Source organism: Nothobranchius furzeri, chromosome 8 (assembly GCF_043380555.1).
Source record: "Nothobranchius furzeri strain GRZ-AD chromosome 8, NfurGRZ-RIMD1, whole genome shotgun sequence".
NCBI lineage: Eukaryota > Metazoa > Chordata > Actinopteri > Cyprinodontiformes > Nothobranchiidae > Nothobranchius > Nothobranchius furzeri.
Window position 1 is genome coordinate 64,949,020 of NC_091748.1, and position 12,684 is coordinate 64,961,703.

A 12,684-nucleotide genomic window follows, 5' to 3' on the forward strand; every position below is an offset into this window, starting at 1 on the left:
CAAATACGTCACAGTAGATGATTGGCTGAACATAGAACTTACGGAAGTTACGATATCACATTACGTTAGCACGTTGGCAATGAATATTTTGATTGGTCAGAACAAATTAACGATTGTGAAAAATGTTTTCATTTCCAAAGCAAATGTAAAATAAAAGCAAAGATATCAACTGGTAAACTGTGACCCTCAAAAGCTCTTGATTTTGATCAAATGGGGCAAAATAAAATATAAGAACTTTATTGAAAAGACAGCAAGCAACATTTTGAATGAATGAATGAATGAATGTATTTACATAACAACTAAGGAAATATACAGATACATTCCACATTTATACAAACAGATGTGGCTTCACATATAAGAACTGTTGTTTTTTGGCAGTTTGATGACAAAACAAAGATAATATGGTGTTTTCTTTATAATTGTAATTTGTTAATAAAACATTTAGGTGTTAACAAACAAGAATTTATTAACAAAACTGCTGATGTCTTTCCAAAACGAATGTGTGAAAGCCAAGTCGACTGGCCGTAATGTGACGTCATCAGCAGGCGCACAACCCCGAGCCAATCCAGCAGCCCGAGCAGATCTGGTACCGACACCCGATTGCATAAACAAACCATGACTTTTAAAGTCTCGAGGAATTTTGCTATTTCGCAAGTGAAGCGGGGACGCCGCCCTGCAGCCAAGACTCTCCCAGTGTGAAATGGACAGCATTCAAGCTCATGGGTAAAACGTTCCGCTGCCGTTCCATGTCGCTTGATGCTTCCAGTGTCAAACCCGGGTGTTAATTTTTAATTCTTATTACTTCCATATAAAATAAACATGCAAATGTCATAATGTGGAATTGTTGGTCCTGTCAAGTTTTATTTGATAAAATTGCAGCATTAAAAACCTTTTTCCAGGTTTTCATTTCATGATGATTTGTTGTAAATGAGTTTCATGGGTAACTGAAGTGCGCCTCTAATGTAGATCCAATAACTGCATAAAAACACACGTCCCAACAAAAATGAAAAGTACATAATGTCCAAAACCTGTAATTGAAATAAAGTAATGAAAGACCGTACTCACACTCGTTGGTAGTATTTATTAATCTCTGTGAGAACAAGAAATTATTAAATTAGTAGAAAAAATATCACAAAAGGTGTTTGATTTGAGGATCTAACAATGAAAGTGGATTCTCACTTTTTCACTTGATTCCACAGGATTTCCATATTTTCTAAACCAGACTTCTGCTAAAGCTGGACAACCCTCTGCAGCCTGCCAGCTTAAACTGAGGTTGTTTCTTACCCAGGACACTGAAATATTTTGCGGTGCGTCATATTTAACTGTTGAGAAAAATAATTTAAGTGAATACATATTTAATTGCTGTGAAGGGAAAATAACAACAGCAACAAAACTCTGCCTGAAGAGTATTCCTGTAGCAGCATTCAGTACCTGAGTCTATTAGTAAAGCTGACACGTTGGGTGATGTGCACGTTGCATTTCCAGCCTGAGCTTCCACCCAGATGTCAGCGCTATAACTGACTGTTAGGGGGATTTGGTCGACGATCTCGGTCTGGTTCGTCCTAATGTTCTCAATTTTTTGTTTTTTACCAAAAATATCCCTGCAGAGAAAAATATAGATTGATAGACATTTTTGGTGTGACTAAAATGAAGGTCTATGGTTTATTTGGGCATATTTATACACATACCTCGTCAACATCAAGGACTAAGCCCAACATTAATTAGTATACATTCTACTTCAGGGGTAGACAACTCTATACCCCGAGGGCCGGCATGTTTTACTGTCTCCAACACACTTCATTCCCCTGTTCAGAAGCTGCAGAATCCTGTGAATCACCCGGTGTGTTGAAAGGAGTTGTCTACCCTGTCCTACATCGTCAGGGATGAACCGTACCATAAAACATAATTCATTCACCTCAGATTTATTATTCAGATCAAAAGTATGGAAAACAGGTCACCTGAAGCAAAAATGCTTTTGATGTCTACCCAATGGCATCATTGTTTCATCATAATATACATCATATACACAGCCCATCAGTGTGCCCATGTTTCATGAGTTTTCTTAAAGCTAAGAGAGGACTAAAACGGTTTTAAACCAAACCACTGTAATGAAAAGTGATCTTAAGTGTATCTTTTTCATATTGTCAGAAATAAATGTGGCATAAATGGACTACTTCCAGGTAATTTTCATTCATTCATAAACCTAAACCTAGTAATCATACATGAACTTTACAAAAACACTTTAATTTAAACCAAACCTTTTAGGTTTTACTATATCAAATCAAATCAAAATCAAACTTTATTTATATAGCACTTAATCATACAATGCATGTAACTCACAGAGCTTAACAAATTATAACAGTCTGAGAATAAAAAACCTTTCACAACACTCATCCTCCGCAATGTTGTATAACTACATGGACGTTTTTTTTTTTGGGGGGGGGACATGCCCCCCCCCCCCCACTTTTTCCAAAGTCAAGTTTTGACCCCTGCACTTTTTACCATCCAAAAACAGTATTATGCTATATTAAATTGACACTGGTTGAGCTCTAGGACCAAGCGGAAAACAACATGTTTCCCATTAGAACATACTGTAAAGATATATATATATATATATATATATATATATATATATATATATATATATATATATATATACATATATATATATATATATATATATATATATATATATATATATATATATGTATATATATATGTATATATATATATATATATATATATATATATATATATATATATATATGTATATATATATATATATATATATATATATATATATATATATATGTATATAAATATATATATGTGTGTGTGTTGTATATATATATATATATATATATATATATATATAATGTACTTCAGAAAAACATTTCTTTTATATTATTAAAAATCTGTTGTGATAACATAGCCTTTAGTTCTTCAACAAGACTATACTGTAAGTTCCTCTTTGTGTTATACTAAAGCTTTTAAATGTACGAAGGTCTTGCACACGGTGCTTTCATTTCATACTTGGGGGATTTGCCCATTGAAAACAATAGGTAACAGTATACAAGTTAATGGTTGGACTATGCTGTTTATCCTGCCAATCAGTAGATTTATTTATTTTTTTACAAGTTAAGTCAAGTTGATTCAGAGCAAAGATATTCTCAGTGACTCATTTCACAACATTAAAATCCATGAATATTTTTGATTTTTCTGCACAAAGGCCTAAATCCTGAATACAAATTGTTCATTCACTTTCAAAGTAAATGACGTGTTTTTAGCGTCTTCTTAGGGTTCTTAGGGTTCACCCATTCACAAGCAGGTTCGGATGAGCTATGATGTATCCACAGCTGCCTTGCAACGCAGGCGAGGCCTGCCATACCACAGTCCCTTTGACCACCAGGCAAGGCAGGTTAAGTTTTAAGTGTCTTGCCCAAGGACACAACAGCAGCATTATCTGGTGGGAGCCGGGATGGAACCTGCAACCTTCTGATAGCTGCCTCCCGAGCTACTGCTGTCCCTTTCATGACTGGACCTAATATATAAAGTCCGTAAGCTGTGTGTGCTCATACTACCAAGATGACAAAGTTCTGCAATACATTAGCTTCACTTTCAAGCAGTAAGTCCAATCATGCGTCATCCTTGGAGAACTGAAACAATTAATGTTATTGCATGTGGTTCAATTCCACTTCCACAAATGACCCACAATACCATAAATGAAGATGCCAGCCCTGCTGCTCTGTACTCACGTAAAGTAAAGGGTAAACGTCACATCACTCTCGTGTGTGTTGAAGCTCCATTCACAAATGTAAATAGAGGCTACCTCATTTCTTCTGAAGCACTGAGGACTGGAAAGAGCACCACATGCTGACCCTAAGGAGAAAACGCATTTCAAACTGAATTAAGCAGAGATGATTTTGATCAAATCAAGAGCCGTTAGACTGGATCAAATCAAAGCTCTGAACTAATCAGTGCTCCAACAGCAGATTAAATGTGACTTCAACTTTGTTAGAGCATTATTGAGTCTGCGACAGACTGCATGGAACCTGTTTGAGGAAACCACACAAAGCTGATAAAACCAGTGTTCTGTGGCTAATTGAATTTAAGACATTTGTCACTTTCATATGTTCTTACATCATCTTGAGTGTGTTGTAGTTAAATAAGATTAAAAATCTCTGAAATTACAAAAACTCATATGGCAAAACTGTCAAAGATCAGAGGTTTTCAAGCAGCTTACCTGTGCTGATTGCTGCGAGGAGAAATAACAACACATATCCATATCGTGATCTCCAGTGCCTAAAAGTTTCCATGAGGTGAGGTGAAGTGCCAAAGATTATGATCATTTCCCAATGCAGGGTAGTCCATGTAGTCACCTGTCTTCATGTAACTGAACTTTCTCAGAAATGTCACAGTATCACATCTCAGTTTATATGAGTTAGAGCAAAACCACAAGTGTCGGGTGGGGGGAGGTTGTGTTCGCCAACATCACAATCAGTCACAGCAGACATTTTCTGTACGAGACTCTTTGAAGTTGTTTCTTTGATTTTGGTTTTCTCATTGCTCTTGTGTCAACAGGTGATTTTTTTTCATGCTTCTCATCAAAGTAAGTCTGGAGGGAATTCTGGGAACTACAGCAAAAGCCCAGAGACACCTACATGTTGTGGTAGCACGTCAGTGCATAAAGACGATCTCAGAAAAGAACATTAAGTTTTGCTAACATTTTATTTGGGTCAAACTTTTTTGTGTCTTCAATTTATTTGATCTTTGGTTCTTTGGTTTAAGTGTTGCCAGTTGATCACTTTCCTTCCCCATGAACAAAAAAGTTCTCACAATTAGGAATGACTCATGCATACAGATTAAGATCTGACTTGTTTTTTTTTTCTTTTAACAGGATAAACATGGCTTAAAAAATATGTCCGTTTTTTATGGAATGATTCCAATACCACTTTCTTAAAAGATTTAACTTTCAGAAATTGCATTTGGAGCTTGTGGACCAGAACACTTTCTAGTTATTAATTAAAGAAGTCCTCATCTGATTAGTTTTCAAATTAGACTCGCATCTGCTTCACGGACACATTTACACCAAACAATTGTTTGGCATTCAGAAGCCTAAACAACTGATCCTGCATCCACCAATGTTTTCATGTCATTCTTCCTCATTTTGCATCCTCTTTCTGTTCCCCATTTCCCATTTATGAAGTTTCAGACTAAATCACTTGCACTTTCATTTGGCTTAATGAGTGTACAACAGTTACCAAAATAGAAACCCAGAAACTGACTGCTTAAGCCACAGTTTCTGTGCAACTTCTGAAAATCTGCGCACTCAGTGGTTGAAAGACAATGGGTTCTGCAAACCCTCAAGGTGCTTCACAACACAGTCATTCACCTGTACACACACACACATTCACATGCTAGCGACAATGAGCTACAGCATAGCCACAGCTTCCCTGGGGCTCACTGACTGAAGCGAGGCTGCTGAACACAGACACCGCTGGTTCCTCCGATCACCACCAACAGGCAAGCTGGGTTAACCCCTCCTTTCCTTCAGATGCAAAAGCTACGCGTAACGTCATGGAGGCGTTTTACCCATGAGCTCCTTTCCAACTGGGAGCTCTTCAAATGCAAAAGAGGAGCAAAAGCATTCCATGCAGCTGATCCCACAAGGTCACAAAGTAATGAGAAATGTAACACCACATGTGATTTTAGAAGTTCACGATAACTGTCATGTTGTCCTTGTCTCCGGTGTCCCTTCATGGTTCCCCTCCTTATTGTGTCATTCACTTTGATTAGGTACTCTTATTATGCCCCTGCCTTTCAGTGTATTTATTTCTGTAACTCTTTAGGTCATTAGTTTATTTATCTTTAGTTCTCGTGTCTTTATAGTGTTTAGGTTAATTTATGTTCAGTAGCTTATGTCTTACATGTTTTTAGGTCTGGTTTCCTCCCCTGCTTGATTCTGCATATCCTCTCGGTTTATTAGCCTCACCTGTGCCCAATTCCCTTAATCACCCGGCCCCTGTGTATATATACCCTGTCTTGTCTCTCAGTGTTTGTTGGTTCATTGTCTGAGTGGGTCTCCAGTCAGCCTGTTGTAGCCTCCTGTTTTCTAGTTTCCTGTGTTTGACTTTTCCGTCCTGTGAGTGGTTTAGAGTTTTGAGTTGGCTCCCTGGGTTTTGAGCCTTTTGGATTCTTGTTTTCCCTGGCGCTCTCCAAATAAAAGGATTTGGGTTTTTTTTTTACCTTGTCTCTTTGTGGTTCTGGATATCTGCATTTTTTTGTCCAAGCCTCCTCCAAATTTGACAATGACAAGAATGAGGATAAACTGCAGCGTGTGTCCAAAAAAGTCTGTGGTTACTTTCTGAATATGACATAGATTTTTTTTACTCGATAAGCAACTGGAACTCTGCATGTTACTTTTATTTTGAAAGTTTCTAGATGTTTTACACTGCTTTTGTGTTTGACTTCATGTGTGGCCTGAGCTTAACTGTGCAGTTTGACATGTTTTTGGATGTATAGCACGTAAAAATTACTCAAAACACAATGGCCATGTCCAAAATGTTAAACTGAGACCAGTGGAAAGTCACACTTTCATTATAACAGTGGCTAATTGCTGCTAAGTACATTTCATGTCTGGTGGGAAGTAGGTGTGTCTTGCCAAACGATACCGACACACTGAGTGGGACTTGTTCCCACAACCATCAGGTTATGAGATGGGCACTTAACTTCTCTGTCACTTCTGTCCCACAATGTTTCCAGAAGGCCAGTTTCTCTGGGAGAGCTGGAAACATTTAACTTTGCTGTCAGTGAAAAGGAAACCATCCACTATAACAGTAGCTAAATGCCACTGTAACGTCACGTAATGGCCTGGTTTTAAGACTCACAGGTCAGAGACACAGTCTGGGTCACCTTGCCCTGGCTACTACTCCAATCTGCAATAGAGTCCTTCACAGCAGACAAAGTCTGCTGAACTCCTTTAATCTATGCAGCTGTCTGCTATTCCATCCAGCAAGAAGAGGACATTTCAAAATTTAAAAGAATCATTTAAATAAACTCTCTTTACTGCTAATCATCAAGGTTCATTATAAATGTGTTTAATTACTGAAATGAATTATTATTCTTTGGTTAATAATTATTTATGATAATCAGTAATGTTTAACTATGACAAGAAACATGTGCAATTAGTCAGCTCATACAGGTCACAGTAACTAAGTTAAAGGTAACTGCACTCACATGATCTTTTTCCAGAACACCAGAACTTTCTATCTTCAGGAGGGGTGGCTCTGAGGGTTTGTTAAATCTTCCTTCTACATGTCAAAACCTGATTCATTAGAAATGATAATAGCCATCTTTTAAAACAGATCTCTCGTCATTTGCGAGTGAGTTCTAGAGAAGGTTGGGACGGCCGCCCCAACGCTCTTTAACCAAACAAGCAATTTCTGTCACGTTGGCACAATTGCTCCAACACAACAAAACGATACCTTATGTTAAGAAGAAGAAGAAGAAGAAAATATTATTTCTATAGCGCCTCTCAAGATAAAAATCACGAGGCGCTTAAGCATAATTCTGCGCACACGAAGACGCATAAGAGACCTGGATGATGAACAAGTCCGGACCTGTTACTAGGGGCTTCGTCCGGTTAAATTACGGAAAACGTTATCCGGATGTTTGTATTCAGACACAAAGGTCTTACGGACAGAGTCCGGAACATTTCCATTTTTCATGGCCTGTTTGAAGGGGGCTTAAGTCTCTCCCTTTCCATTCGACTCATGGGTCCCTGGAAGAACGAAAAAATGAATGCAAGTCAACGGTGCTAAAAGAGCTATTTTCTAATCCGCTTTGCCTTAGGCCCTGGATTGCACATTTGTTTTACTGAAATTTAAATGAAAAGTAATGATGTGTGTTTCAACCACGTCTGTCACATACTTAGAGATTTTTCAGCTTGTAAAAGTTTGTAATTAGCACGACTAGCCAACCATCGGCACGTCACATATGATGTCACCACAAAATCTCCTTTCCCCTAGCGTAGCTGCTACTTACCAAATGGCCCGATTTATAGTGGGTTTTTTCCTCCTGAAGGAACGATTTGAAGTTTGCTGAACTAGCCATTTTCCCTGTTTTTTTTTTCCCGTGTCTGGTTTGATGACGTCACTTTTGTGAAGCACATTTGTAGTCCTGGACTTATTTTCACACAAAACCTAAAACAGTGTTTACCCCGTGCGAAAATTTGTACTTTCTTATTATCCAAATGTTTTTGTACAATTCACAAACATCATATGTGAAATCCATGGCATATAACAAGCAGAGTTCAAAAATAGCATTTTTAGCCCCATTGACTTGCATTCGTTTTTTCGTTCTTCCGAGGACCGTGGTCTGGAAGTAGATGGGCGTGACTTAGGTTCTCTACATTAAAAATTAGAAGAAAAAAAACGGATTTTAATCTTTAGACAAGATGTGATACTATGTAAAAATAAGCATTAAGACACTTTATGCTTTCATGTACTTCTAGGTTTAATTTTGTAAATCTAAAGTTAAATACTAAACACAATTAAACTTTTATGTGGAAATAATCTGACAAGACAAAACATTGGTTACGTATTGTAACCCCAGATTCTATGAGTCTATTCGCAGCCCTTAAGCGAGCTGCTATTGGAAGGATGATCTCCGCATCAGCCAATCATGAAGAGCTTAAATGTACGCCCACCAATAGTGGGCCCCCTCGTGGTATATAACCGCAGTGACCCCACTGCTCGCCTCCAATGGCTCTTATTCCATCATAACCAGTGGGGCCAAGTGGCTTAAGGGCTGCGACTAGACTCATAGAATCTGGGGTTACAATACGTAACCAACGTTCTATTTCGTCTAGTCTTAGCCCTTAAGCGAGCTGCTATTGGAAAAAAGCGCAGCTGGATGGGTTTACGCCACACTGGTTAACACAACCAATGGACACACCCAATCAATCTCCTTTAGTGAGGGACGTTCAGCCTCAGACCAGGCTTAAAGACTGAGGCAGCCACGATAAGAGAGGGGCCCTCACTAAAAAAAAAAAAACATCATCCACGAGAGGATGACATCCATCTCAGCAAGGCCAATGAGGTGCCATAAGCATTCATTCAGCCTGCTGGGGTCCAAGCACTGAACGAGTGATGGAACCTGAAGACACATCTCGTAAATAATAACGAGTAAAGGAACAGGATGAAGCCCATGAAGCAGCCTGACAAATGTCTTCCATCGACACACCACTGTGGAGCGCCATCGAAGAGGAAATCCCTCTGGCTGAGTGAGCCCTGAGTGCCTCAGGGGAATCCTGCCCCGATGACGTGTAAGCGAGGGAAATGGCTTCACACAGCCAGTGCGAAAGACGCTGGGTCGACAGCGCCTGACCAAGGGAAGACTCCCTGTAGTGCACAAACAGGTTTTGTGAACGACGAATCTCCGAAGTGCGTGACACATATCGTGCAAGCGCGCGCACCGGGCAGAGAAGGTGAGAAGCTGCTTCCTCCTCAGAATTATGGGGAGGAGGAAAAAGTCCAGCCAATGAAATTGACCTGGATTTGAAGGAAGCATTAATGCTTTTGGGCACAAAGGCTGGATTGGGGCATAAAACAGCAGACCCGCCATCTTCCCGGATCCTGAGGCATGCGGGAGCCACTGAAAGGGCGGTCAGGTCACTCACTCTCTTAACTGATGCTAGCGCTAGCAGCAATGCAGTTTTAAGTGACAGGAACTTGAGTGAGACCTGGTCCAAGGGTTCAAATGGGGCTTTGGATAAGCCGTGCAGAACCACCGTTAGATCCCACTGGGGAAAAAGCGGGCGGGACACAGGTCTGTTCCTCCTGACACCTTTTAGAAAACGTTTTGTGAGGGGATGATTGAAAACAGATCTATCTCCAAACCCTTGGTGACAGGATGAGATAGCTGCAGCATATGTTTTAATAGTTCTGAAGGCGAGGCCCCTGTCCATCAGTATCTGCAGAAACGATAGGACATCCGCCAGCTGGCAGGAGAGCGCTTGAACATTCCGTTCTGCGCACCAGTTCTGGAAAGCTGCCCATTTAGCAGCATAAGATGCAATGGTAGAGGGCGCCCGCGCACTCTGAATCGTGGCGACCACATCATGCGGCAGCCCAGAAGCCTCTAAGCGTGACCGCTCAGCGGCCAGACCCACAACCGTTGGCCTATTTCCGGAGGATGTTTGATTATTCCATCCGCCTGGAGAAGGGCGTCCGCCCTCCACGGGAGCCTCCACGGGGAGCCGGACACTAGCGCTTGCAGGTCCGGAAACCATGACGCGGACAAGCGCCTGGGAGCCACCAGAATCACCGAGAGCCGTTCCGACCGAATTCGGTCTAAGAGACGGGGAATCAGAGGGACTGGTGGAAACGCATAAAGGAGCGCTCGAGGCCAGGGCTGGTGTGAGAAGGCGTCCGCCCCGAGCGGAGGTCCATCCCGGGGACTCAGGGAAAACCACAGGCGACACTGAGCGTTTTCGCGAGCCGCAAACAGATCCACAGACGGTTCCCCGAACCTGATCCAGATCTGTGATATCAGTGCGGGATGCAGACGCCAGTCGGAGTCGCGGGGTCCCCCTCTCGACAGGATGTCTGCCGCTACATTCAGGACCCCCAGAATGTAGATGGCTCTGATGGACAGCAGGTGGACATGTGTCCAACACAGTAAATCTGTGGCGACACGCAACAGAGGGAGGGATCGAACTCCCCCTTGGCGATTTATGTAGGCTGCCGCCACCTGGTTGTCTGTGTGAACTTCGACATGACGGCCCTCGAGAAGGGCAGCAAAGTGTCTGATCACATTCCTCACTGTCATAAGCTCCAACACATTTATGTGCTCGTGCGTGTGGGAGGGCCAACGATCTGCCACCGTATGGGACAAGCACGTGCCCCCCCACCCCGACAGTGATGCATCCGTAAACACAGATACGTGTGACGCAGGACGTCCGATGGGAACCCCGCGTGAGAGGATGCAGGGGTTCCCCCAGTGAGCGAGGTCCCCGCCCACTGAAGGGGGAATCCTCAACATACGTCTCTTCTGACGTATCGGGTGCACCCGGAGGCGGGTGAACCAACGTTGCACGCGCCTCGTGTGCAGCAAGCCTAGCGGCACCACCGAATGGGCTGCGGACATCATGCCCAGGAGTTTCATGACTAACAGGGCTCTCACGATCTTGCGGGGTTGTACACGGGAGATCACCGTGGAGAGATCTGCCACTCTTGCAGGCGACAAACGTGCTCTCATTAGGGAGGCGTCCAACTCCACCCCGAGATACACAATCGACTGGGATGGAAGAACGGAGCTCTTTTCCCAGTTTATAGAAAACCCCAGGGTCGACAGATGCTCTGTCAACCTCCTGGTTTGCCGTGACGCCTCGTCCTTGGACCGAGCGCACAGGAGAAGATCGTCCAAGTAAAACAAAACCCTCATTCCCTCCGTGCACAGTGGCTGCAGCGCGGTCTCCAGACATTTGGAGAAGGTGCGCGGGGCTAGCGAGTAGCCGAAAGGGAGGCGATTGAACTGATATTGAACTCCCTTGAACGAAAAACGCAGAAACTTCCGGTGATTTGGAATTACTGGTATGTGGAAGTATGCGTCTTTCAGGTCGATTGACGTGAACCAATCCCCGGGGCGCACATATTCTAGGACTTGTCTCATCGTTAACATGCGGAAATGCATTACTGCTATGGAGCAGTTGAACAGGGACAGGTCGAGAATCGGCCTCATTCCTCCCGACTTCTTCGGTACTATGAAGTAGCGGGAGTAGAAGCCCGAGAGCTCTTGTCCGCGAGGGACTCGTGAAATAGCGTCCTTGGACAGAAGTTCCCGCAGCTCCAGCTCTAGGGCCTGAGACTGTACTTGCGATGTGAACGTCGTCTCCATGATCCCGTTGAAGGGAGGTGGAGTGACCTGAAAATGAAGTGTGTGACCGCAATGAATGGTGTCCGAAATCCATTTGCTCATGATACAAAGGCGGCGCCACTCGTGCGCGCGTTCCGACAGTGGACGCGTGTGCGCGGTCACGTGAGCAACGACTGAGGGTTGTGCATGCGCCCTTACCGCCGTCGCCCGTACCAGAGAACTGGGGGCGACCCATGGAGGGCTGCGCTCGAAAGGGCGAGTGCGAAACAGCTGGAACAGGCTGGTCCACACCGCGGAGCGTGGAGTCCGAGAGTGAAGGACGAGTGGGAGCCGAGCCTGTGCACGGGGGCGACAGAGTGCCAGCGGATGAAGCCGCGCACTGTGCCGCCGCGCGTGGTCGAGAAAGCGACCTGACATCTCGCCCCACCCGACGATGTAGTGAGAGCTGGGAGAGTTGGGCCCGGCCGGATGCTGGGGCCGGAGCGCAAATGGAGCGCACCCTTACGGTTGGCCGTATATTATGACTGCCTGCAGGAACATGTATGCGTGCAGCAGTGCTTGGTGTGGGGAACATGTGTGAGAACTCGGCAGAGGATTCTGCGGAGGACTGTAGGATTGTGCTCTTTGAGTGACATGTTTTGGGTTTTATTTCAAAACCAACATCAACATCATTACAATCATGTACACACACATTCCCCCCAAAGAGTCATTTCCGTGGCTTCTTTCGGCGAGGCTCGTGCACCTGGGACTGCCAAGACGGCGTCTGCTGGCCCCGCCGGAACCGTTGCCCGCCATCTCGCTGGTCCC

At 43.3% G+C, this 12,684-nt stretch overlaps 1 protein-coding gene across 1 annotated transcript in view; it reads right to left on the minus strand.

Annotated features, from left to right (window-relative positions):
• The window catches only part of LOC107392624 (interleukin-6 receptor subunit beta), a 29,397-nt gene extending 20,281 nt beyond the window's left edge, over window positions 1-9,116 (minus strand). Inside the window, exons 1-5 of the mRNA XM_054752237.2 lie at window positions 4,244-9,116; window positions 3,756-3,879; window positions 1,432-1,601; window positions 1,180-1,322; window positions 1,066-1,090 (exon numbers count right to left, since the gene is read on the minus strand). Of these exons, the coding sequence (XP_054608212.2) occupies window positions 1,066-1,090; window positions 1,180-1,322; window positions 1,432-1,601; window positions 3,756-3,879; window positions 4,244-4,349 (568 nt within the window). The 5' untranslated portion in view covers window positions 4,350-9,116. The remainder of the gene's footprint in view (window positions 1-1,065; window positions 1,091-1,179; window positions 1,323-1,431; window positions 1,602-3,755; window positions 3,880-4,243) is intronic.
• Between the last annotated feature and the right edge of the window lie 3,568 nt (window positions 9,117-12,684).